Source organism: Cupressus sempervirens, chromosome 8, assembly GCF_028749045.1.
Source record: "Cupressus sempervirens isolate cs-2001-9-10 chromosome 8, ASM2874904v1, whole genome shotgun sequence".
Classification (NCBI taxonomy): Eukaryota; Viridiplantae; Streptophyta; class Pinopsida; order Cupressales; family Cupressaceae; genus Cupressus; species Cupressus sempervirens.
This window is the reverse complement of record NC_143125.1, coordinates 7,502,909-7,530,209: the sequence shown is the minus strand read 5'-3', so window position 1 is coordinate 7,530,209 and position 27,301 is coordinate 7,502,909. Positions and strand designations below refer to the sequence as shown.

The following is a 27,301-nucleotide window of genomic DNA, read 5'->3' as shown; positions in this document are numbered from 1 at the left end:
AGAAAAAGAATAAAAAAATTTCAGACATACCTTATACTTTAGTAGGAAGAGAGGAAAGCTTTTAGAAATGCGAATTAAAAACAATCAACCAATAATATAAATAGAGAAAAAACAATTCTAGAGGATTCCATAATCAATGCTTACATAGGACAAATGTTGACCTCAAAATAATTTGTAAGCTACAATTATCAAAAGAAATATCCACTGACATCTATTCCAAGAAAACTTATGCAATACAATAATCATAAAAGACAAGAAAGCTCATCTTTCAAATTGCTTATCGTGTTGTCTTGTTTTGTTTGTTTGTGTTGATTTTTTAAAAATAGAATACAATTGCAACCACAATCTATAAATATTTGATAATATGTATCATTATTATAATTATTATCGTTAGTATTGATATCTAAAGTTTGGCAAAAGAGAAAAAAACAAATTATTTTGTGTGCAAAAAAAATGAAAAACTTCCAAACTCATGACTGTAACACACATATGTTAATCAAATTATATAAAAATAATTTTCGCTAAATTTGCAAAAATGTTAAAAAAGAAGAAAAAGAAGAAATGTCTATGATGAAAAAAACGATAAAAATAAATAAAAGCCCTCATTGAACAAATCAATAAAACCATTCCCTTTTAAGAATGCATTAATTTCTTGCTATGATAGGAACTAATAAATTGAGAAAGACATATATATCAACTACTTTTCAAGATGAAGTACGAAACTAAAGACGAACATAACTGAGATGGAAAATATCACGAGATCAAAAAACCAAGGAAATACAAGACAATCAAATCCAACAAAGAATGCATTAATTTCTTGCTATGATAGGAACTAATAAATTGAGAAAGACATATATATCAACTACTTTTCAAGATGAAGTACGAAACTAAAGACGAACATAACTGAGATGGAAAATATCACGAGATCAAAAAACCAAGGAAATACAAGACAATCAAATCCAACAAGCAGTAGTGTTTAATGGTGCCCTAGTGGAAGTCTTTAATTATTAAAAAAAAACAGAAATAATAATCTTTGATAGTTCTGGATTGGAGTGAAAACTCTTCTGCGAGCGTTTTATCTTGACAATGGAGTCGTCAAAAATCTCAGCTGGTCCTCCGGCGCATAGTGTAGAGGTTGAAGAAGAAGATGAAAACGTTAAACAACTCACGAACTGTGCTCAACTATATTTAAATTTGCAGGTATTAAACCCAACTTTAACTAGAGTAAGTTGAATAACGTTGATTTAGATTCGCTTTAAATCAAATTAAAATTCCTTCGAATTGTATTGTATAAAGAACGTTAAATTTTAATTTTTGCAGGAGTGTTTGGTTAGAACTAACAGAGATTGGAGAGCTTGCCAAACAGGTATGCTGCATTTTTATTTACTGCTTTAGAAATTTGATTTAATTTTAATTTCGAACCCGTAGGGTAAAAGCTTTAATCAGGAAATAGAACAAACCCAATTTTTAAATGTTGCTCTTTTAAATTTTTATCTATTTATTAATATTAGATATTCTGGTTTGGAACCGATTTACAGTGCAAACTACGTGTAAACTCGAGGCTTGTAGTAGATTCTCTGGATAACATTATGTAAAAGATAAAGGAAGGGTATTTTTTACGGGCTATAGTCCCATTTGTCTATTGCTTTTAAAATTGATTTTGCCCATTTCAAACAAATAAATGAAATTTCACCAAAATGATGTTGAAGTTCTTTATGGTCTGCAGATATTTACAAATAGCTTGAGTAAACGTTATGTTTGTTATTCAAAATCGGCCTGAAATGCATATATCACTTATTTTTCAGGATGCAAAGTTTTCGCTGTACTACAGTCTAGAAATTTTTATCCCTGTGGTTAGTTCATTTTAATTTTCAATTTATTGGAAGATACTCCATGTTATCTATATCAAAGTCATAAGGCTGCAGTATGAAAGCCCAAATGAAAACCTCTTGACCTATCTTCACTTAGCATGGATGTTGGATGTTTTCTATCATTTCTCTCGCTTAATGTGTCTCCTTGGGACTTGAAACTTGGCACTTCTTGGAGAAATTTATCCCTAGGGCTAGACTCAATGAAGACCGCTTTAAGTCACTCCATTTAACACTAGTGTTGAATATGGAATTTAATCCAGTTTGAACACTAAGGTTTTTCAGTATTTGAAGGTTTAAAGCCAGGGGTTCAGTATTAATTCCTCACTGCTACTTCTTAATAATCACCACTTAGATCTTATATTTATTTACTCCTCATTTTTTCACCATGTTAGGTTTCTTTTTCATTGACTCAGACTTAGTCAAGAGTTCCCTAGAAGGGGCGATTACTGCTATCATTCTAACTTAACAAAGTTTTATGCTATCCCTTAGCTATAGTGTGTCCCACATAGATGGTGTGAAGCATAGGGACAAAGCCATGTACATATCCTGGGCAACTTTGGCATAATAGGCAATGCTTCAAATGAATGATTGTGCTCAGTGATGCATTCTATCAGATCACATTTCCAAAGGGATTAGTTCGAGGAAGAGAGCAATGATTAATCAACTCAGCAGTTAGTGGCACAAGGAGGAGACAAACAAAGGGCATGAAAGACTAAGAGGGGCTAGTGATATGTGGTGCAGGGGCACCTAAGCAAGCACCTGGTCACATGAAGGCACAAGGCACCTTGGAGGGTGAGACAACATCAATCAAGGTCAATTAGGATGTTTTGAGGCCAATCATGGTCATTTGTAATGATCAACTCAGTGTAAAAGTCAAAAGTCCTAAAGGTCATGATAAGTACCTTAGGACCTAATTGCTTGTAAGGAGGGCTACACTTTATGATTGACTGTGTTTCCATATGTCAAGGGGTAGGTGAATCGACCATTGGTTGGTTGAAATAGTGTTTGGAAGGGTGACGTTGAGGAAGCCCTAGGTTTTTGAGGGTTTTGTGGGGTGAATTGGGGCTTTTGGGTATATGAAGCCTGTAGATCCAAATTGATTGGATATTCTTCTAATTGGATTCAAAACAAAGTTCTGTACCAAGTTCCATGGTTGGGAGTTGAGTTTTGGAGTGGGTTCCTTTGTAAAAGTGGGGTGTTTGAGCCCTTAAAACTGTCACAGTTAACCATTGGGATGTGTCGGTCCGAAACAAGTCGCAGTGAGCCTTTGGTATGTCGAAGAAGAGCCAACTGGGTACTCAGATCTACAATTTGTTTTAGGAGTCTTTTGGAGAAATTTTGAGAAAAGCATTTATTACAGTCACTGGAGGCCTAATTGCCCTCTAGGCCTAGTAGGACAGCATTTGGGGTTTGTCCATAAGATAGGCATTTGAAACTTTGTGAGTGGATTCTTTTGGTCATTTTGGGGTAGTAGAAGCTCTTAAACCCTTTGAAGGTCATTGGGAAGTGGATTATATAGTTTGAGTCATTTGTTGCACTAAGGGAATATAAGCAGCTTTGAAGCAATTTGACAAGTTTGTCATAGAACTTAGAAGTGAAGAAGCCCCTATTTGCTCTGCACCAAGATGTGTACTGATATTATATTAGGCTCAATTTTATATCAGGTTTGTGCTAGCTATAGCAAGTGTAGGGTTTTCCCTTAGCTGTACAGTTTAAATGATAGAAGCATAGAAGGCATGGTAAAGAATAGAAAATAAGTATATTCACATATTTTGAGACTGTAGAATGCAGCATTCTTACAAAATGAATTATTTTTCCTCGTTTCCTTTTGCAACTAAGGAGAAAAGCAAGTCCTTCATAAACTGATTTCTAATTATACCAAATGTTAAATAAAATGTGAGACCAAGTAGTTTTCTAAGCCTTAGTACCCAAGCATGGTTTAGTTTGTATTTGGTGTCGAGTCTTCTGATTCACGCTATACTTGTGAAGCTTGATTTCCTCCAAAACCTGTTTACTACAATAGAAGTCTGCTTAATGACGAACACGGATTGAGTCCACCTCTCAAGTATTGTTGGGTTTCAGTCCAGCCTACGAATATTCAATGGTTTTTGTCCTCAAATATGCTTGCTACTGTCAAACCAGCAACAATGGAGAAATTATCAAGTTACAAATCAACATCTTATGATAGAATGAGATTCAAATCCCCAATCAAACCTTTTATAAAAATTCCCAGGCAAAAAGCTATCAATTTCCTTGTTCTGATTCTTTTATTTAGCAATTCAGGCAAATAATAATATGTGTCTTATTTGATAATTCACTTCCATGGCCCAGGAAAGGCTCAAGTCATAATTTAAGTTGGCCCTTTTTTTAATACTTGCCATTGAATAATTAAATTTGTATTAGCAATAGCTATAACTTTTCCCTCCATTTATTTAATTAAACATTTTATCTCCTTTATTAACTTAATGCTTTAGCCAATAGAGAGAATAGATAATAGGCCAGCATTAGTACTTATTGATTTATTGACATGTTAGGCCAAAAAGGGTCATTTCAAATTTCAACCCTAAACTCTAACAAGCATGGTGTTGAACCTAAACACTTCGGTTGCTGAACTTTCATTCAACTCCTCAACATTTCTGGTAATAGGCAATTTGATTCTATGGTTACTTTATGAGAGAAATCTTTTTAGATAATTAAAATAGTAACTTTACACGTTTGTGTGTTTGGTTTGAGTCTCTCCAGTTAAGATGAAAGAAACAATTTGGGAGTGCTTGATGGAACTGTTTTGCTCAGGAATTCTTTAGATTAACAGCTTTGCAATATTTTCATTGCATGATAAGCAAATAAGCCTAAAAAAATGCAATTCTTTGAGATTCATCATGTCTAGCAATGTATAAACAATTTAATCAGAAACAACAATATGGTGTTCTTAACTGCCAATTTTATGTATTGCAAGGCACAATTAAATGAGAATGGTCCTTTGTGGGTGTGAACAATCGTCTTTGCTATGATGTTAGACAGATGTCAAATTATTGAAAGCCTGCCATGAAAGGAAGGGCTCGCGGTAGGGTGCTTGGCTGGTCTGGACAAATGAAGGAGAGGCCCTATTAAGTAAAATGTACATCTCCATCAATATTCTTGCAGGGAAGGAAGTGATTTACTGACAAAGTGTGATCCGTTGAACCATATACATTCAAATCCATTTCTTGGATATGCCATGTTTATGATTCCGGTTTTGGTAGGTTTTTGTTGTTGAGAGTTAGTAAAATTGATAGTTTAATTTGCATAAATTCAATATTGTATACATGATTTAATAGTGAATCTTCTCCATTTTTGTGACCAAAATTCGAGAGGGATTTCAATTGTGCATTTTCAAATCAGCAATAAAAATTGTTAATTTTTACTACACAATATATACTAATTATTAAAATGTGAAATTAAACAATATGAGCTTTGCTTTATTTTAAAATTTATATCTCTGATATATGCTTCGTTTTAGTTTTTTATCTGAAGGCGGCTGGGTATTTATTTTTTTGGGTAATCAGAGCTGATAAAAGACATGAAAGAAGAGTTTTTATTGCTGTGTGTTTAAAACTTAAATTAAAGTCGATTTTAAAAGCTTACCATGAATTGAAGAACCTGCAGTGGTATCCTCTGATGGTTAAGACATGTAAACTAGCCTTTACTGATCAAGATTTACATAAGGAATCGAATTGCTGACAGAAGGTGATTTCTTTGAACCTTCACTCTCAATTTCAGTTCATGGCTATCCCTTGATTACATTTACTTTGTTACGGCAGTGTTGCTGACTGTTCCCAAAGTTGATTGTTAAACTTGCATGTGTTCATATTTTCTAAAAATTGCATTCAGGGTTGTTTTTGTGATCAAGAGATACTAGAATTGTTAGAACACAATGTTAAATAATGCTTAACTGAAAAGAAATATTTTTCTGTTTTTAGTTTATATCTCCAAAGAAGAATAGATGGTATTTATTTTTCCAATAACTGAGTGCAACTATACATAATTATACTTAATATTAGAATTCTTGTGTAAAGATAAGTGCATCACACATAATTTGCTTAATTTTTTTGATAGGTTAATTGAAGGTTCTATAATGGTTCTCGCACAAAAGAAAGTACAATAAGAGCTGGATAAACCAGTCAAAGGCATTAAATTATTACCATACTTTAATTATTAACATGGTCAAGCCAATAACCCTGGTGAAAGAATGGAACCCCGCAGCACAAATAAAATGGAGCCCCAACAAAGAGATATTCAGTTATCAACTTGTAGTGTTGATGTTGACTCCTCCGTCTCTACCTTATAATGGAAGGATCCAAGAAAGAGTGGTGGGTAGCATGGGAGACACCACCCTTTGAAATAACTGGTAGATGGAAATCTCCAAAGCCTGCTCCTGTATGATGACCTGGAGATTATGCATATATCAACACACTATTATTGTAGGGCCAAATTTTTGTTTTTTTAAAAAGAGCTTGAGGAATGCAACCTACCTATGTAAGTTCTTCTGCATGCTGCAATAGCAGAGTCATCCTCCGTCTTTGACTTAACAAACTCAGAGCAGTCTCCAAGGTAGATTACATCATTTTTTAGGATTAGTGTAGTCAAGGATCCATACCTGTGCCTCTTTGTCTGAGTGTGTGCCCGAAACCAAACAGATGATTTCTACAATAATGGAGGCGTTGGTTTGTAAAGCTCTCATTGCTCAAACTCTCCCCCAAAGTCAACTTAACAATATTAAGGGTTGGTACATCTGGAATGCAGAAGATTATTTAAAGGCTAATTTGATACTGTTTGTTTATGAGGAGAATATCTGGAAAATAATCCTTGTTTTGTGATGTTGCACATGGAAGCCAACTTCACCAAAAAAACTGTAGACACTTAAAAAGGAGAAACAAGAACAAGCATGAACTAAATGCCAATGAAAGTGACAAGAAGGATGCCAACTAAGACAACTACTATAAGAATTCATGGTTATTCTTCACAAAATTATATTATATTTATAACATACAGGAAGAATCCATTCGATGGAAAAGTGAGATCCTTCAAAGCAATATAATTAGCCGATAGGCTTTACTTGCGAGGTTGCTCACGTACAGATTAACTAAAACCTATCTCATGGTTGAAACTGCCAATCACCCTGTATTGATCTGTAGAGGTGGAAATCTGGTTTTAGCACATAGTACTGGAAATTGCAGATATTTTGTGATGTTCAAGTTAAAAGTTATTTGCTGGGCTGATTGATTGGGGCTTGCAGATAAGGACGGAGGTGTAAATCTTTGGCCAGTTTCTGCAGTATTGTTGTTCCTGCTCCACACATTCTCTGTCTACCAAAACTTGCACTACATGTTTCCTCCCATTTACCCTTTTCCCTTGTGCTGGTTTTCAATACTTGTCAACTGCGTTTGTAATAACCAGCAAGCTTTTGTTTTGATAGACTGATTTGTCTGTAGCGTAATATAATGGTTCAATTAAAAAATTCTTGAGATCACTGTCACTGTGTCAACACTCATTTTTTGGGATTTGATTCACTCTCTTGTTTGACTATGAATTCACCGAATCTCCATACATATGCCCAATTACAAACTTTGATATAAATACTGAACTAGCTGCAACAATCATGTATAAGTTGCCTTAATGAATCTCATAGAATATGAAGAACTATTCAATCCTGTTTGCGTTAACCAAGTTGCATGTGTCTTAATTTTCAGATGGAAGTTGATGATGATAGTGCTTCTTTGTGTACTGTGCAAATTATTGTCTATCTTTTTTCTGGATGTATTGATTCGAGTACCTCAGTGCATCTACTTCTCGGGTACATGCACACTTGCAAAAGGGTTCACTCCTTCCATGGCTGTTACAGGTGTGATGGGTTCACATTATTCATTACAATCTGAATGTGAACAAAGTTTGCGTTTCAATATACCCGCATGAAATTTGCATTTAACCACTCTTCAAGCTATTCCCATGTCTTTATGCATTTCTCTCAGAAATTGCTTTCTCCTCAATTTTTTTTACTCAAACTGTATTTACAATAAGGTTTACTGTGCAAAGACCCGGTTTTTATGTCTCACTTCTTTTGATCTACATATGATTGCCCCGTTGAAATTGGACGGATTCTTCCATCAAATTACCTGTTTGGTTCTACAGCTCTTTAGAATGCAAGTAAGAATCTGTTTCATCATCTGTTTCAGATGATATTTCCTTATTTATTTTTCCGAATTGTTTTTCCTTCGTTAATTATCATTCCACATACTTTGTGATCTGATTTTCTGGTAGCCCTGAAATTCTTAATCTTTAACATTTCCCAGCCTCATATCATATGTCAAAAATCCAAAAGAATACGTATATGGGAGTCTGGTATGTTCCCTGTTTGTTCAGCTCTTGCATAAGTCATTAAATGGGGCAGACCTAAAGGAGGCATAGCAAGTCACTCTAATGATTTTTGATTTATCTTTTTGTTGTGAGGTTTTCACACATTGCTCCAAATCTTGGGTACCCCCTTTTTTTAATCGCCTCGGCAAATTTTTGGATTGTCCAAAATTTTTGAGTTTTGAAAATTTCACGCCTTGGCACCTTCAGGACAAATGTGGGGAGGCTTAGCTTATTTTCACCCGGTTTCAACTTGATTTTCCAGAGCTATCAATTCTATCCCTAGGCCGAATAATTTTCTAAGTTAATTTCAACTTGGCAGGATAAAATTGTGAATTTTGTACGACGATTTCTTCTGAAAATTTTGTTTTAATTGTGTAAATTTGGATGATTTTCAAAAGGGAAATTTTAATTAGACTTAAGTTTTTCAAATCTCAAAATTTTCTTTGGTGAAAATTTTAATTTTGTTGAAATAGGGCTAAATTGCAACCGATTTTTGGTTCTAGATGCAATTTTATTTTATTTTTATTGGCATAGCAAAATTGATTTAGGTAGAAAGTTGCAAAAAATTGGCTTTAATTGGATTAATTTGCCTTGAAAACTTTTTAGTTTTTAATGAATTTGGTAATTTAATATTGAAAAATGGCTTTTGGTTAGCCAAAATCCAAATTAAATGACGTATTAATTACTAAACCCTCATTAAATGAAAATATTTAACACCCTCAAGGCACCATTTAATTTCGTTTTGCAATTTGGAGCTAATTGGCAAATTTAAAAATGCAATTTTCTTTTGGGCAAAATTAAATTTTTGAGCTAAGCACTTAATTATGGGCCATGACTTGGAGTTAATTTTTGTTTTTTTCTCTCCTCTAGGACCAGGTCGGCCAACTTAGAGGGAAAAGAAATTGGGTATAAAAGAGACCTCCTTCCCATTTCTTCTCCACAATTCATTCCTTCCTCTCCATGCTTGGGCGAATTTCCTTGGGAGCAGATTTTGATGCTTAGGCGATTTTGTTCGAAGGCAGATTCCTCTCCATTGTTGAGCGAATTTCTCTTGAGAAGCAGATTTCAAGGCTTGGCGATTTTCCTTGTGGGCAGATTTTTGCAGATTTTTTCTCCTTCTATGTGCTGCGATTTGTGCCCTAGGTAACATTTTTGGGCAAATTGAGGACTTCCATGCTTGGGCGAATTAAGACAAGGGCAGAACTTTCCACTCTTGGCATTTTCTTGATGTAGATTTGATTTTGTGACATGGACAATTAATGGTGAAGGTCTGATTTTTCCCTATTTAGGATTGCATTTTTTATATCAGACTTGGCGATTTTGTTGGGAGAAGGGATGCATATGAAAGTTTGATTTTTGTTTGATTGAGCAAGTGTTGGATACTTTTAGAAGTTTAAATTTCTAATTTGCAAAGGGATTTGAAATTCTTGAAGTCATATCCTAGGTTTTGAAAAGTCGTTGTAAGATTATTGGTTAAGGCGAATTTTCATCACCTAGAGTTGCAAGGGGTCCTTAAGCTGACAGCCATCTTTCGCTCTAGTCTAAGGATTGCTCCTCTTGGTTCTTCTTGCCTTCTGGTCCATTACTCTACCATCCCGTAATAGGGCGACGAGCATGGAGGATGGTAGTGCAAGTAAGAATTCCAAGCAGGCAAACATTAAGAAAGACAAAGAGGATATGATGCCCAAAACTTTCTTCTTCTCAAAAATGAAGAGAATAACCAACACCAATATCAGTACAGTGGACATGATACGGATGAGGGACAGACTAAAAGGAGGACAATCCCCCTTAGCAAAAAGGATATACAAGAGTAGAATTGTACATTGAATGGCTTTTCCTCCCGCATTGCCTTGTACAAAATTGATTATGGAATGTGCATCCAAATTTGATCTAAATAGTAAATCCATCATTTTTGATGAAGGGAAGAGAGTGTTGGCCAACATTGGCGAACAAGCAATCGAAGAAACATTCAACATTCCCCAATACAAGGGCATGATGATTGTAATGATGGACCAAGCAAATAAATCATTTCAAGATAACCAAGAGGCCTATTACACGCATTTAAAGAAGAATTGGATACGCGAGGGAAAGAAAGGAGTTAACAGATCATTGAGGCTCACAATGGCAGATTTCAAACTAGAATATGGTGATCTCGTTGTTCTGCTAAACCGGATCATGGGCCTAGCTCAAGGGATGCAATTTGAAAAATGGATGTACTTCTTCATTGATGATATCGAGAAAGGGAAAAGAAGGTTTGATTGGGCCAAGATCATAAGCGAGAACTTAGAATTGCAACTCAAAACCGTGCAAAACCAAAGGCAATTCTACATGGGCTCCTATCTGTTCTACCTAATTGCTAGATTGTACAAGAGTCTAGGACTTAAGGCCTTAGGAGAAGTTGGTAGTGGATCGGGACAATATTTGGTACATGAATGCTATTCGCAGCTCCATTTGCATAACAACAAGGATTACAAGATATTTTGTGATGCCTTCGCTATGAAGACAGTAAGGGTACTACAAGGGACACCTGCTAAGAGACTTTCACTAGAAGCAGAAGCAAAGATAAAAAAATATGGGAGTTGGTTCATCCAATTTCCACAGTTTACATACATTAGAGTGGCAGGAAGTACAGTTTGTCCCAAGAGGCTTCCAAGGTACCCACTCGACAAGGTAGTTTTGTTAGAATTGGTTAGGCAACTTGAGCACTATGATAGAATAATGAGAAACGAAGGGAAAACAAACATTTCATTCTCAATCGTAATTGGCAATGATAGTTGCCCAAATCGGGCCTCCTTTGAAGCCGCAGAGAAGGAATTGGAATGGTATCATCTAGGATGGTACAAAGCAAGGCAAGGATTCGACCCTAATGGTCTTATCAAGGTATCTCATGGAAATGAATTCAAGCATGTTCCCACCATAGAAGACTTTTGGGCCAACACCAAAGATGACTTTCATGTGAGAAAGCTAGCTTTCTCAAGGTTGACGGTGAACATGGTGAGGACTATTAGATGGAGAGGCCTTGATATTTCGGATCAACTGGAGGATGATGGAAATGTGTTGAGAGAAGACTATGATACAATAGAAAGAACAAAATTGAATCCAGTGGATTGGGATGACCATCAAGATCCTTCCTTGGAAGCAATCACAAGGGTAGTAGATTTACATACCGAGTCGTGGTGTAATGAAGGACTAAGGAAGCTACAAAGACAAAGGATTCCCCTTATCTATGAGATGATGAAGCCAAAAGAGAGACAAACATAATCAGTCGGACAAAGGAATGAAGGAAATAGCCGACAACAAGAAATGATTAGAAATAGCAAGAAGAAAGTTTTGGAGGTAGAGAAAGGCAAAGAACATCCAGAGCCTCCAGCCAAGAGACAACATGCAGCGCCATCAAGAGAGTATAATTGAGGCTAGATGCCAAGAGGTCAATTCAAATGATAAAGGGGCCGCGATGGAGGTGAGCTTTGATTTGGAATCAAGTGGCTATAGTGAAAGCACCGATGCTCCCCTCTCTTAGAGAACCAACAAGGAAATGATATGGAAGAAACTAGTAGAGAAGAAGATGGACCAATCAACATCGAGGCAATAAGTCAGGAACCTGAGGCCGTTGATGATGCTTTGTTAGTCGAACCAAACCCAGATTTGGGAAGATGTACTGCACCACTATGGTTAAGACAAATGCTTATGCCAAGAGGCGAGGTGGTAATGACCCATACAGCTGAGGACATCCAAGGGTTAATGGAAAAGGGTGATAGCGAAAAAAATAAAAATGGCAAGAACGGTGGCAAGGGTAATCAGGAGTGACAATGATGGTCACCGAAAGGTTCAGATTGCTATTCCAACAGTCAATAAGACAATAAATGAGATTGCAGCCCTGGAATACGAGATAGTAGAACACAAATTGGGAAGGAATATAGATGATATGGAGTGTGAGGAGGTCCAGGAAGGTATGGCATTAATTAGAGAAAGGTTAAGGAAGGCAAATGAAAGGATAGTAAAGTTGGAGGCCAAGAACAAATATTGGAGAGATAGCCAACCTATCCAACAGCTGCACCAGGCAGCCCTTCCTCAAGTCAGCGGAAGCAATTCATGAGAGATATCAGCTCAGCTACATGAAGTCAGGGATTGGATCCATGATACAATCCAAGATGGGCAAAATTTCTTGCCTTCCTTCATCTCGACATTCCAGTCATTAGTGGCCATTAGAGACAAGTTCAGATTATTCGAAGAAGAGTGGAAAGGTTTCCTTCCCATCAGAGATTTGGATATTCCTAGGCTATAGGCATTCATTAAGCTACCAGAGGCATATTTGCAAAGGGTCAGGTTGGTTGATGAGAGAGGATTGAGTATAGTTGAATCTTGGTTTGTTGCATTAACTACCAGATTTAGAACACTTGAGGAAATACATAATGAGATTGCATGACACAGTCCAAGCGTCGACACTTCTGTTTCAACCATGATGAGCAACGTTGGGGTGGCACTTGATTTTGAGGATATTAGAGAAGAGGATATTAATGAGATAGATTTTGGATCAAGGTTAGATGAGTTAGGAAAGGTTGCTATCAAGAAGAAGCATTTGGGCACCCTTTCCTCTCTAAGTGCTTTTATTGGATTCATGAAGGAATATGAGAAGGATCACGAAAATATACTACAAGCAGCAAGCAGCGTGGCGAAGTCAGTGGAACTCAAGGCGAAGCACACACCTTGTCCTCCTATGGAAGAAGTTAACGAAAGGCTAGCTAAGTTCATTGCCTTAGCCAAGAAAATGAAAGAAAAGGGAAGAGTTATATTAGATCATTTGATGTAAGCCCAAGTGGCAATTTTTCTTTTTTCTAGAGTAGGACAAGTGTCTATTTTTGATTGGCCACCATTTTGGTGCCTTCTCATTGGTTGCCACTTTTTGCACTTTTTTCCTTGGTCCATTGATGAGGTGGCGACTTCTCATTGGCCGATGGGGTGGCAACCTTAATCAGGGTTTTGAGGATCCAATCTGGATCGTTGATCTTGTTTTGATCTCCACCGTCCGTTGTATTTTTGGCCCCTATAAAAGGCCATTTGCTCTCATTTGTAAAGTGGTCGGAGAAATTGTTGCGAAGATAATACCAAAATTGCTCTCTTTTTCATTGTTGCGATTTTCATGTTGATTAAGAACATTGGGTATTATTGCATGGTTTCTACTTACACATCATTAGATTTCTTTTCAAGTTGTTTAAGTTGTTTAAGTAGGAGTGAAGTAGATGGATAGTTGTATGGTAGCATTGGTAAATGTTTGATAGGGATCAATACTAGACCACTAGCATCCTAGCGGCTGGTTGGGAAGCTTTGTGTGGTAAACTAGTTTATTATTCCTTTGAATCATTGCACCTGTGGAAGTGAGGCCGCTGGTCAACTCTCATTAGGTTCGATCCCCATCCATTTGCTAACCTTCCATTCATAGGAGCAGGAGTAGAATAGTGAATAGCTGGGTAGTTGAAGTTTAGGGAAAGAAGTTAGAGTAGGTTGAGTATTAAAACACATCCATTCACCTTCCACGACCATCACTTTCCCATCAACATCACCATTGGCAGACACATCCTCCATCATCACTACCATCAACATTATCTGCCTCCGCACATTTCACAAACCGAGCCACCACCACCTTCATCCCACCAAAGTCCAAGTCATCCTCGAAAGAATAGCGTAAGGCCGCCAATGTGATTATCAACAAATCACATCGATAAAACTGAGCGAGTATCCACAAGAGTAAGGAACATTGAAGTTATTCTCATATCCCATGAGCATTAACTTTTCAAGAGAGGAATTGTATGTTTGATACTCTGTATCAAATGTTCAATTACTAATATGTTATGTAAGTGATACAAAACTTGCATCAACATTTTTCACATTGAATATTAAAAGGAAATTCTTGGAATGAGAAAAAATAAAGTGGTAACAAATAGTGATGGATATATGTTCAATATGAGTGGATCTTCATGATAGGTAAATGTAAAGGCAAGCCTTTTTAGGATATCAAAAGACTGAGACTATCTCATTGTTGAGGCTATGGTGTTAAATTAATGTTTCACAGTGATAAATGGGTGTTGCAACAATAGGTTAGGCTTCAAAATTATTGATAGTGTTGTAGGATATTTGAGATCTTTCTGATGATAGAAGGTTAGTGTAATGGTTTGTTTTGAGGATGTGTTGTTAATTTCCAATATCAACAATAGAAGATGTGGACATCCAAAAGAGTATAAACCACTTTAGAATTGCACCTCTTGGTCGCTTGGATTGATGGATTTTTTATCATATTTAATCATTTTTTTCATTTAAATATCTTAAGCTTTAAATGGTTAAAAATGGCAGGCAATGTGTACCATTAGGTTTTTCGTCATATTCAAAATGAACTTGAAATTTCCTTCAAGATAATATAATGCAAGTTGGAATTTTGGTGCCTCTTTTCAAGACCATGTAGTAACAAGATGGGTGGTTTGAAAAGAAAAAGAAAATATATGAACTGCTTGGGAGACCTCCTCACTCAACTGCTCAGGCTCTTGAATTTTTTGCAGTGCGTGTCTTGGTTTGGAGGCTCATTTCAAACCAAATAAATTTCTAAATTTATGGTGTCCCCCTCAAATAGGCCACCTGAACAATATAGGGGCGATTAGATATCTTCACAATGTACTTGAACTTTTCCTCAATTCTGCTCAGAGACATGATTTGCAAGCCATTGTTTAATGAGTTTTATTTCTTAGAAGCTATACTTAGTTGACGATTAATTCAATTTGAGGTGATTGTATTTGAACAAGCATGTGCTCTACATGCATCTTGAGTTATTTATTTTGTTGACGACGGTTTAATCTGTCTTAGTCTGGTGTTCTGATTCTTGAATAATACAAGTTAGCCATGATTTGAATAACATATATCATGTATCCAATCATTTTAGTTAGTTTTAGTATCTTCAATGTAGCTCAGTGTTCAAATAGTTTTGATAGGAACTCTCATTATGCTCATTGAGGCTGCAGATTATATTTACATTTTGTATTACTATTATTATTCATGTTGCAATAATTTATTATTAATTTTATTTAATCATAAATGCATATATGCAATCTAGGAATAGTGGATCCTCTCTTTCAAAGGAGACCACTGTTATGATTTTAGTTAATAATATCCGATTTCCACAATCCATTAGTCATGTAATTTCTATTTTTGGGTTCGATTGTGTATGCTTTTTTAGCATCAACAGAAATTACATGATTTTAGTTTTCTTACTGCATGTGAATGATATTTTTCTTTATTGGTAGATTTTAATAAGTTGTCTTAACATATTGTCTTTAGAGATACAATTGTTTTTAATGTGTTGAAACTAATTGAAATGATACGAACGATCCTTTCACAATATTATAATTTGGTGAATATTGTTTTCACATCTATTACCTATCGGCGTACCCCTTGCACCACACCTACTTCTGGTGCAAGTGCTAGGATATATTAGTGTGTATATAATATCAATATATTATAACATATAATTATTGATAATAAAATATAAACATATATTATTAGGTCTAGAATTATTGTGATTATAGATCTTGCATCACGATTAGAAGTATTTGCTAGCTAGCAATTAAATCAATGAGATCCATGGGTAGCGTACTGGTACAACCAACAACAAATTTAGCAAAACAACCACTGTAATCAACCTTGCATTTGTGCGCTATGGAGTCAAGACCCAAGTCACATCCCAAAAACATATAACTTTAGAAACATTATTCTTCCACAGTGCATAGTGATTTTTGTGCATTTTTGGATAAAATTGTGTAAAATTTATTTACATCTATGTTTCAAATCATTTTTCTCCTCTCTTCAACTCTCTCATTCTAATGACGAATCATGGTGCGTGATCTGAAATGTTGATGTAAATATATTTCACACAGAAATAACAACCAAAATAATGTTTTTATGCAAGTTTTACTTGATGAATCACAATGAATTCAAAGAACAATCAGTGGAGTTCTATTGCAAGTAACTTGCCTGCCTATTTGGATGTGCACGTACTTACTATTTTTTTTTGAAATGTGCAAAATCCACATTGAGGCATAATGTTCCATTCTTCGAATAAATAATTACTTTTTGTGATGTACAAAATTAAAAGATGCTAACTTTTGGTAAATGATCAATGTACCGAACCCTATTAGGGTCTTAATTGATTTTCTTTGGAAATTCCCAATTAGGGTTTGGATTATGTTTGTTTCATACTATGGGAGTTCCAGCTCTCTATCATCATCACATTTAGAAACAATCATTGACTCATAAGTTAAGATAAGATAAAATTATTAATGTCCACGAAAAACCAAAACGGTTTATGGGATTGAGCATGCAAACAGAAGAGCCAGCCAAACAAAGACACCAAATGGTGATTGAAAATGAAACAAAACAACAAGAAGAAAGAAAGAAAAGGTAAGGACTAAGGGTCCTTCATTGTCACAAAGAAATCCGTAATAGAGAGGTACATCCGTGGACAATCCATAGTCTTCGGATGCTGTAAAGAACCCCTATAGGACTGATGCTGCTTGTAGAGACTGGTACAATGTCTAACAGATCTGGAATGTGAAGTAGTGGAAGGCCTTTTCAAACCCCGCAGAGGAGACAAGGGAGAGAAAAAGGTGGTAATGAGCTGATCAGAAGTCTGTCTCTGATGAAAGGACTGCAGGGTATTCTCTCGAAGATGGGTGGCCTCGTGAAGATAAACTGCTAAACACCGCTGATCAATATAACTGAAGAACATCGAGAGAGAAGAACAGTCTTTGAAAAGGCAATAGAATCTCCCTCTGATCTTATAGTAATGAGGACAACAAAAGATGAAGTGAGTCTCTGTCTCAGCCTCCATCAGAGTGCATAACTGGCATAATCGATCAGCTTGATCCATATGGTGATCAGTCCGAGCCCTGAGACGATGAGAACCAACCCTAAAAGAGCCCAAAGAGAACCGTAATGCATGATTCCAACGCCGGTAAAGATAGGCAGGGTGAACAACAATACCATCCTGAATAACAAGAAAATGTTCAGCATAGAAGGCCATCTTAGGTCGCAAACCACCTAGGGGATGACACCAAGTAGTGGTAATATACTGCCTATAGATATCCTGTTTGACATGCTCATTCAACTCCTGACGAGAGGGAAGAAGATGAGCCAGGGCATTCAAAGAAAACTGATAGGGAGGAAGACGATCAATCTTAATCTCGATCGAAACCAACAAAGAGGTGGCTTGAGCGTACCAACATCTTGATCTAGCAGAAGTGTCAGATCTCATAATCTCCACCGAAGAACAATATGCCAAAAAAGAGTATCTATGTCGGTCAGCACTTGTCTCCATAAAACCACAAAGCTGATGAAGAAACCAAATCAAGTAAAAAACAACGACAAGTTTGAGAGGATGAGCACCAAACTCTGCTAAAACAATGCTGTGAGGGGTGAATCTGTGACACCTAATGATACGATGCAACAACAGTGTCTAGACCCGCTCAATAGAAGCCCAATCAGAAGCAATAAGAGAAGGTCCCCAAATCACAGAACCATACAGGACTGTCAGATGAACCAAGGAGTCAAAAAGGGACAACTTGGACGAAATATCCTGAAAATGATGCCTGAAGCATTGTCTCTCTAGCAAAGCCAGGGAGCCCATACCCTTACTGACTTAGGACTGAATAGCAGGTCTCAAACTGAAACGTGTCCTGAGAACTTCACACCAAGATACATGTAAGAGGGAGTAATCTCAACCTCCTTCCCCTGGAAGAAGAAATGGAGATGAGAGGTCTTTAAATAGTTAAAGACCATAACCCGTGTCTTAGATAAATTGACCACAAGTTGTCTCTGAGTACAGAAAGAAGCAAGACTATCAAGGAGTCTGTGTAAGCTATCGGGAGAAGAGGCCAAGAGAACGACATCATCAACAAAGAGGAGAATAGAGATCAGAACCTGATGTAAATAACACCCATCTCCTGGTTGAGAGGATTTCATAATGAAATCCTCCAACTCATCAATATATAAGCCAAACAATGTAGGGGAGAGAGGACAACCCTGCTTCACGCCAATGGTGCTTTGAATCAGATCATAAAATCCCTTCGGAGTTCTAAGCCTACCAGTAACCTTCTCATAAAGTCTCAAAATAATAGTCTGTAACATATCTGAAATCCCAATCTCCTGAAGCCGCTGAAATAAAGCCAACCTAGGAACAGAATCAAAAGCCTTACGGAAGTCCACAAAACAACAATAAACCTTTTGAGAGCAGTGTCTAGCCTCCTCAATGATAGCTCACAGTGTAAAAACATGATCCATAGTCTGGTAGGTTGCCTGAAAGCTAGCCTGACCTCTCACCCTACATCTTCGTCTATCAAGCTCATTGGATAACATAGTGTTCAAAGCAGTGGCATAAAGTTTGGCAAAAGTATGACCAATCATAATAGTTTTGTAATTTCCTAGATCAAAAATAGGCCCAAACTTGTGAATAAGGTAAATAACATGTCTAGACTAAGAATCAGGAAACCCAGTGCAGACCACTCTATTAAAGAGTGTAGGAAGGTAAGATCCAAGAACTGAAGCACCAAGTTTGAAAAGTTCTACCCGAAAGCCCTCTTCATCAGCTGCTCTGCTGCATCTCAAAGATCTGATGGCCTCCATAATGCAAGAATAGGTGAACAAATGGCAGTGGGGAAGTGGAGTGGAGTAGAGAGGAGGCTGCCCTGGAATGTCATAAAGCGTCGTGATATGGGAGGTCAGAGAACGATAGTCGAGAGTGGAGGATGGGGGGGAGCAACGAGGGAAAAGGGTAAGCCAGAAGATTTAGGGATTCTGGATAAGCGTGGAGAAAAGGGTTCTACACTGAAAAGAGGCAAAGGAACATTTCTTATGACGAAGAAAACGTAGATAAGAAACGGGCAGATGGGTAAAGGCAGGAGACTGAGCCTCAAAGGCGACACGAGCAAAGCGATGGAAAGCTTTGCAGTTAGCATCAAACCATTTATTCATAGGACAGGTATTCGGACGGTTAGCTGTGAGAGAGAGAGGGGAATGGTGGGTAATAGAAAGGAGAGCAGAATCCCATATGGCAGAGGCAAGCGAATCAAACATGTTTGAGGTAGCCAGTGAGTCATCAAAACTAGCGGGTGACAAAAGACGCTTAAGGTGATAAATAAAGAGCTCACCATCACTCTCAAGGTAATGGAAGTGAGTAGGAAGGGAGACGGTACTAGTCAGGAAGAGTAGGGGCGGGGAAGGATGGGGTGAAATGCAAATAGAAATGCTAAGAAGAGCATGATTGGCTAGCGGAAGACGTGAAATGGTGAAACTGCGAATGGAAGAAGTGAAAGGAGAGGAAATGACATAGTCAACAACACTAGCACCACCACAGTACGACTAACAGGTAAAGAGGTCCGATCTAGGAAGGAAGGATAAACCATTTAGGATCAACAACCCAGAAGACTCACAAAGCTAGAGGAGGTGGCGACCATAAATAGAGAACAACCCAAGAACATCCTTCGAAGTACGCTGCAGGCCCATAGTAGTCAGATCTAACTAAAAAATGCAGTTCGAATAAGAGCCACAATCATGTAAAGGGATCTGATGATCCTTGGTACAAGCATTGAAATCACCAAGAATAACAATATCTCCTAAAGCCTTAAACTGAGAAATACTCTCCTGAAGGTCAAAGTAGGGATCGCCATCCTTCGGGTCATGAATAGCATAGGGAGAAGAGGTTGGAGGAAAATAACAAACATCAATAAAAATCTCTCTGTCTATATTTTTGCCGACCAATCTGGACCCACATAAATTTGGCAAAGGCATCAGAGTGAACAATCAACGTAACCCTGAAAATATCATCTCGAACCAAGCAAGATACACCCCCAGACCCACGAACCCCACCAGACGTCCGAACCTTATCCCTACACACTGACAACCACTAATAACCATGATAACCTGGAAGAGGACGCATAGGGCTCTTGTGTGTCTCAGTAACGGCCAAAATATCTAAAGACCCCACCACATCCTGAAAAAGACCAGGTAATGACCATAAAGAGCCATTACTATTCTAGCAGTTGACAAGAAGAGAAGAAGATTTCTTCTTGTCAGACTGCTGTCGGAACTGTCACATCGATTTGGAGGTTGTCCTCTCTACCCAACCAGCAGGAGGAGAATCACGGACCACTGCCTTAAGATTTCGAATAATAGCCCATTTTCTAGCACGTCTAGCCTCTGCCACAATACCTCGAGCCTGTTTAAGTTCTACAACTTGTGCCTTAGTAAGATCTTCATCCAGATATCTTTTTGAGGGGAGAGAGAACAACTTTCTCTTTGCTCTAAGGGCACGAAGCCTATCCAGAAAAGAGAAGAATCTGATAAAAAGGATGTCCCTTGTACCAAACCAACATCTATCCAAGGTGATGTCCAAGATGCCATGTTACTCAGAGAGAAAGGCATTCCCAGCAGCAATAGGGTCAGAAGTGGGTCAAAGACTTCGAACGCGCAAGTTGAGCTCACATGCCCGCCACACTCTCTCGTCATCAATCTTACCTTGAACAATCTTGTCTATGCTCAGTCTTGGAGTAGTAGTATCAGTATTGATGCAAAGTGAAGCTCATGATTTCACCTTCTATTTCGTTTCCGCAACCATTTCGGTATGCTGATTCTTGATTTTATCCAGTCCAACAAGTTGTTCTATAATTGCCTCAATATTGGATTTCAGCATTGCTATTTCGGAGATGAAGGTATCTGCGAAATGTTTGATATTCGATTCAGTTGACTGTTTGAGATTTGTGAGTTCTGCCGTCAGGGTCCCAATCTAATCCCTCAATATGATGTTGTCGACTTCTAACTTGACTACCCTGTCACAAAGCTTAAGAGAGAGCGAAAATGTGTCAACAACAATGTCCTTTAGGGCTGCATTGTCACTCTCTATTTTCTTCATGTGGTCAAGTAGTTGTTGGACAATGATTGGGTCGGGTTGGGAGTTCAAATTGGACAAACCAAGGTCTGCCATTCTGTGTTTAAATCTACCCAAAATCAATACAGATAAAGGTTCAATATTTTGTCAAACACTTCTCGTGCAATCACGATAAGATCCAGTAGCAACGGTTAATTTTAGGCATTATGACAAACAGTTGTCATGCTAACTAGTGCCATACGTTGCTGAGACATTCAGGCAAACAATTCAACTACAACTTGTAATAGCGGTTGACCAATGGTTTCAAGAATCTAGTGGGTGTTGTGGGTTCTTTGCTATGAACTAAAATGCCACAAAAATCAAGCAATAAAACCAGGCGAAATTCCAATGCTATTCGAGCAACTTGACTTGCAAATTCCATTGCTCCAAGAATAAGACCCTGCAATTCTCCTGTACAAAGTGATTTGGTGCAATGGAAACGTGTAGGTCTGTGTGGGGCAAATGGCTCTTGCACCCGTACTCTGTAATGAAAAATGTAATGGTGCAGCACTTGCAAGAATGGAAAAGAATGGCCCTGCAGCACACGACACTGACACTACCACACAGCTCACGAACAGGCCCTGGCATGACCCACAACATATGGCAGGAACAGGGCTAGGGCTTGGGCTCACGAGGAGGCCCAGGAAGGCACTGGCGCAGGCTCACGAGGAGGCCCGAGAAGGCATTGGCATAAGCTCACGAGAAAGAGTAGAATACATACTTAAGCTCCCATTCTTTAATCCTCTCCTAATCACTAATCTTAAGGTAGATGGTGAAATTATTGCTCTCAAGTACATAAACAATTGACGTGAGGCTCCCTCATGGGTCTCACCCGTAGGACTCCTTTGCCTCAAAGTGGTCAAATTACTCCTTCCCTTATGCAAACTTCATACTTGCTTGGTTGTGTTAATGAGTGATTAAAGAATTGACTTAGTATATTGTTGTCATGCTTTGCACCACACTTTTGCTAAACTTTCCATTCATATCTTTGAAAAAAATCAACACCTAAGCCTTTCTAAAAGAGTCGTTGTCTTAAGAGTTCGTCATGGTGCAAAAGATTCAAAGTTCATTATGGTTCATTCGTTCCAAAATGGGGTTCATAGTGGTTCGAGAAGTTCATGAATTTCATGTGGTTCAAAACCTCATTTAGCGCTAGTCACCTTTTTCAAATTTGTTAAGTCCATAAGAGGCAAGTCTATGAAATCCTTGAACTCGATAAAGTCATTGAACCCAAATGAACCTGTTGAACCACTTTTACCATTTGGTTCATTGAGGTTCAAAGTTTAGACACTTCTGTCCTCACCAACTCGTCACATCAGTCCATGCTAGCATGGTTTCTTCTTGCTTTGATGTCTTGAAATGCACACCACTTGGAAAAGAGTATGAACCTCACGAACCCTTTTTGAAGGTTTCAATGAGTTCATTTGGTACGAGGTGGTACATAGGCTTTGCAGGAGGTAATTTTTAATGATGAGTTTATAAGAGGTAGCCATTATTAGAAAGGAACATTCCCACGATATTGAAGTAATCATAAGCTAATGAGTTGGCAAAGGGCGAATGTAATCATTGAAAGGTGAGGTTACGTCATGACATGAGTAATAATTTGAATCCCGCAAAGATGTTACATCATGATAAACTGACATGAACTAACTGATAATGCAATAAGTCTCCAAGATTTCATCCGCTATTTAGAATGGCTTAAATGATTAAAATAACTAATTTGAGGTGAAGCAACAAAGGTAAAGTTGGTTTTTTCATGTGTAGAGATTGAAAATGCTTTTAGATCATAAGGTGAGTCTCAAAACCTTTCTTCAGTTGAAATCACAGGCATCTATTTGTAACAACCCCATCTCCACTTCCACCTCTAGAGTGGAAAAGCTGGTCCAAACTAAGATAGCAGATGAAAGGGTCAGGTGTGCCTATGAGCTCAACTTGTGAGTTCGTGGTCTCCCTCTTCCTCCTTCTTGAGAGCCTCTTGCTGTAGGTTACTCTTTCCTCAAGGACGAATTGGATATCACTGACATCACACTAGATGATGCTTGGGTTGGGCATGATAGCACCCTCTTTATCTAGTTCCTCTCACTTGTTGACCGCCTTCAGGTTCTTAGGGAAAAGACGAAGCTTTTCCCTCTCTGCCTAGATTTTTCTTGATGAGGATCTTACTAGATCACAAGTGGCAGAACTTAAGCAGGCTTGGGTTCTTGTTATGGCTGCTCAATAGGAGGGTAAGTGGGCAGTGATCAGAAACCTCAAGACGGTGATTCAAGACACTTTTCCTGCAGGTTGGTAGTCAAGGTTGGCCTCTAAGGCCAATTGACGTGCACAATCACATACATCCATCTCCGAACACACTTGATCGGTCAGACCTCAGCATGGGTTCCTTGGACAACAACACCCTATCCCCACTGCTACATAGAGACAGAGACAACGACAGAGTCGGGCCCTAACCCTTGCTCGTCTTAGGCCTTATCCCTTTGTGCATGATTTCTTTGTACTAGGGAAGGATTGATAATCCTTCTTTCTCTTCTTGTTGTTTCCCCCTTTTCTTTGTTTGTGTTTTCCTTTCTTTTCCCGAACGCCTTTTGGCACTCCCACTGTTGTATTATTCTCTATACTATTGTATCTTTTAGTCCCATAGACTCTTGTTGGTCTCTTGTTGGACATTAATATCATTATCTTATCTTATCTTATCTTCATGTCGATAATTTGTAGTAGTTGTGGTGTTTTTGAGAAATTCTTGTCTACTAGTTAAGCAACAACTATGGTTGTGAAGTCTGCTTCCATTTTTTTGACAATGCGGCTAACCTAGTTTGTGAAATCCCAGTATTAGGATACACATCCCTCACGTAATTTGATTTAGAAGATCTTGAGAAAGGTTGAGAAGCCAGATAGAAGAACCCTTCAGAAACCAAATTGTTGAGAGTGGCCTAGTTGAAGTTGCTGCTTTTCCTATGACTATTTTGTGCCTAGAACTAGTTAGGAAATGTGTTAATAGGTACAATATCAGACATCAATGCATTCGTAAAGACGATGGAGGAATCCTGCTGTCGATAGATAGTGAAACAATTATATCTTATTTTAAAATACTTGAGAAAGACACTTTTTCTATGTTTACCCCTTCACTTTCTATTGGTAAGTTCAGTGAGAGTGCGAATAAGCATAGAAGTGCCATAGTTAGGTATTGTCTACTCAAATTTTAGAAAGATAGCTCTAGGTTGCCAAAATCTCTCACTTGTGAAGGGAGCTTCTCACATAGAGTAATGGATCTTCTCAGACATACCTTTTCTCAAAGTGGATGTACTTTATACAAATTGTTTTGGAAGGAACCTAATGTATAGCTTGGAGAGAAGGGATAGCCAAGGCTATGCTATGCAAGACCACCTAAAGTAGCACATGTTGGTAACAAGGATTTTAATATGTCATCATATGTCACTTAGCTTTAACTAGGGAGTGGGTTAGCATACCTCATGAGCCATGGCTCAAAAGTATTAAAATCTACGAGTATTACCCCCTCTCGTGAAAGCAAAGAGCAATGGAAGATTAAAATAGGGCAAATGATGTCTTCATTGGCATAATGTTCTTTGAAATAGTTGGTGCATTGACCAAGAGGATGACTGATGAAGCAAAGCTATTGGTGAGCATTTATGGAAACTACTATAAGCAAATGAAATTACGCAGGTATGCCCTAGTTTGTTTTGTGTTGAACGAGTTATGCAAGCAACTGACACATGTTATCAAGAAAGATTTCCCAGAGGAAGAATGTGAGAGTCCTTTCCCTCTTGAATTAGCTGTCTGCTCGTGTAAAACCGATCCATATGCATTAAGTGTGGGATACGATCCAAAAAGATTGGTTTAAAAAATTATAAGGCCAAACAAAGTTTTGACAACAAAGGTTTCACTAGACAACACTTAAAGCTAGGTGATTAGTTTTTACCCATGCATTATCTTGAAGATTTGTGGGAAGATTGCCTTGATGAGATGGAAGTGAGGAAGAGACATTGGAGCAGATTTAGTTTGCAGTAGATTGTAACCATGGGATTGAAGATGGACATTAATGAAGTTGACAAGGATGGTGAGGATGTCATTGAACCAAAATTTGAAGAGATAAAGAGTCAACCTCTTCTTGAAGTTAACTAGATAGAAACAGAAAAGGATGATATACAAATGAGGATTTTCAATGTAATAAAGAAGACTGAGAATCGACTCAGGGAGAAAAGGAAGATGAGAACCTAATATTTTAATGCCATGGTGCCTAAAGACTCCTAATCCCCCTTCCCCAACCTTAGTTTCTGATGATGATGTTTTGATATGTGATGAAGGTAGAACCAAGTCTAGAGCCAAGTGGTCAACTAACAACCCACAGTCAACTGTTACGTGCTCTACCACACTGGTGACTGGGCCAAAAGAAAGCAAGAAACAAGCAACAGGCTCAAGTGGAGGAAAATAAAGAAAAATAGAGCAATGTACTAATCCACTACTAATGGACTCAAACCAACTAAAGATGATCTCCTAGATTTGGATGATTTTGTTGAAATGATCACCCCAACTCTTGACAAGTCAAGTGATGCTAAAGTTTTAGTAAACGCTACCCTTCAGTGGCTGATGGCTTCAACAAACAAGAAGCACAATAGAGTACAAATTTCTCTTCCCCTAGGAGACATGCTTAGCAAATATATTGCCAAAACTCCTAAGGCCAAGAAATTGAAGACCACCTCTAGGATAGACATTGACTAGAGAAAAAGGTAATTGGGTAGCAAAAGTGGAGAAGACGACTACAAAGGCAGAAGTTTTCAGCCCCATTGCCAAAGATTATAATGTGAAAAGGTAGATCTCTGCATTGCCAATAGGGAAGCAAACAATCATCGCTTTGTAGTTTTAGCCATGTGAATGTTGTCTAGGTTGTGGAAAGACAACAAGGACAAGAGAGATTTGAAGTAGACCAAAAAATCAATGGCTGAATATATTGATGCATTGAGTAGTCCAAGTCCACAACCCCTTTCACAAGCTCCACAATCATTTGACTCCATTTCTCCTGCTAGTCAAAAGCTACTTAGTCAGATTCAAAGGGTGAAGGTTCTAGTTGAGGTCTTTGATGAATGGGTGGATGGAGTATTTCGAGATGGGAGCAACTTCATCTTCGACTCTAAAAATGTGTATGGTGACACCATTGTGTTGATTGGTGAGTTGCAAATGCAAGCCTAGGCGTGGGAAGCAACATAACCAAAATGGACAACTGCTTCTTTACAAATCTATGAAGCTCATAGATACGACGTTGCTAAATTTTTGTCTGAGAAACCCTTGAAGCACATGGATGAAGGTCTATTGTTTTCATTAAAGAAAATATAGACTAGAGAAACTTTATACTCAAAGTTTCCCTTGTCGAGCTCATAAAATTGGAGAAAGAATTATGGGACCTCAATCAATGCCTTTGTTAATGACGCACGATGCATCAATGCAACATATGTCTCACATGATGGCACAATGGAGCATGATATGGATGTTATCATGAAAGCATTCCAACATGAGGTTAGAAAGGTGAATAAAGAGAAAACTTCAACTACGATTGACTTTACCAAGGTAGCGAGAGTTGAGGCCTCACTATACCTATGTGTTGATGAACTGCCAAAGCATGTAGATATAGTGGCTAAGCCCAAATGGGAAAAGGAGGCATGTAAGTTGAGGATCCTTCACAAGAAGACTCCTAATGCCTTACGTGGCACCTCCTCTGAAAACAACCACTTTGAAGACCAAGATAAGATAAGATAAATATATTAATGTCCAACAAAAGACCACTAAGGGTCTAAGGGACTGAGAGCATACAGGCTAGGAAGCAACAGACTACAAGACACCAAACGGTGTTTGGGAAAGAGCAAGCGAGAACAAAATACACAAAACAACAAAGGGGCCAACAAGGAGGTAAGAACTAGGGACCCTCCCTCCACTAAAAGAATTCCAACACCAAATGAGATGAAATTGTTGCTTCGTAAGAACCAACTGCTGCTTCTTAATTTCTTGCTTATTTTAAAAGAAAGTTTCTCTAAAACTTTGGGATGTTTATCATTGGTTTATTTTCAAT

At 37.9% G+C, this 27,301-nt stretch overlaps 1 protein-coding gene across 4 annotated transcripts; it reads left to right on the top strand.

The window, feature by feature from the left end:
- The first annotated feature begins 786 nt into the window (after window positions 1-786).
- On the top strand, window positions 787-9,550 carry LOC149541296 (Cox19-like CHCH family protein). Of its 4 annotated transcripts, none has more exons than XR_016355320.1 (4): window positions 787-1,200; window positions 1,321-1,366; window positions 4,889-5,597; window positions 9,135-9,550. XR_016355320.1 is itself a non-coding variant. In XM_089796590.1 (3 exons), exons 1-3 carry the CDS (start codon window positions 1,087-1,089, stop codon window positions 9,152-9,154), a joined length of 180 nt encoding a protein of 59 aa, XP_089652716.1. In that variant the 5' UTR covers window positions 811-1,086; the 3' UTR covers window positions 9,155-9,550. The 4 variants fall into 4 exon arrangements, 1 of the variants encoding a protein (XP_089652716.1); XR_016355321.1 differs by having other exon boundaries at window positions 817-1,200; window positions 4,828-5,597; XR_016355319.1 differs by having other exon boundaries at window positions 829-1,200; window positions 4,893-5,597.
- The last annotated feature ends 17,751 nt before the right edge of the window (window positions 9,551-27,301 follow it).

Bases quoted from the DNA above. Each gene is read 5' to 3' on its own strand.
- LOC149541296 (XM_089796590.1), top strand. From the start codon at position 1,087: ATGGAGTCGTCAAAAATCTCAGCTGGTCCTCCGGCGCATAGTGTAGAG. The intron at 1,201-1,320 runs GTATTAAACCCA...TAATTTTTGCAG, and splicing joins AACTATATTTAAATTTGCAG to GAGTGTTTGGTTAGAACTAA. The intron at 1,367-9,134 runs GTATGCTGCATT...TCTCTCCTCTAG, and splicing joins TTGGAGAGCTTGCCAAACAG to GACCAGGTCGGCCAACTTAG.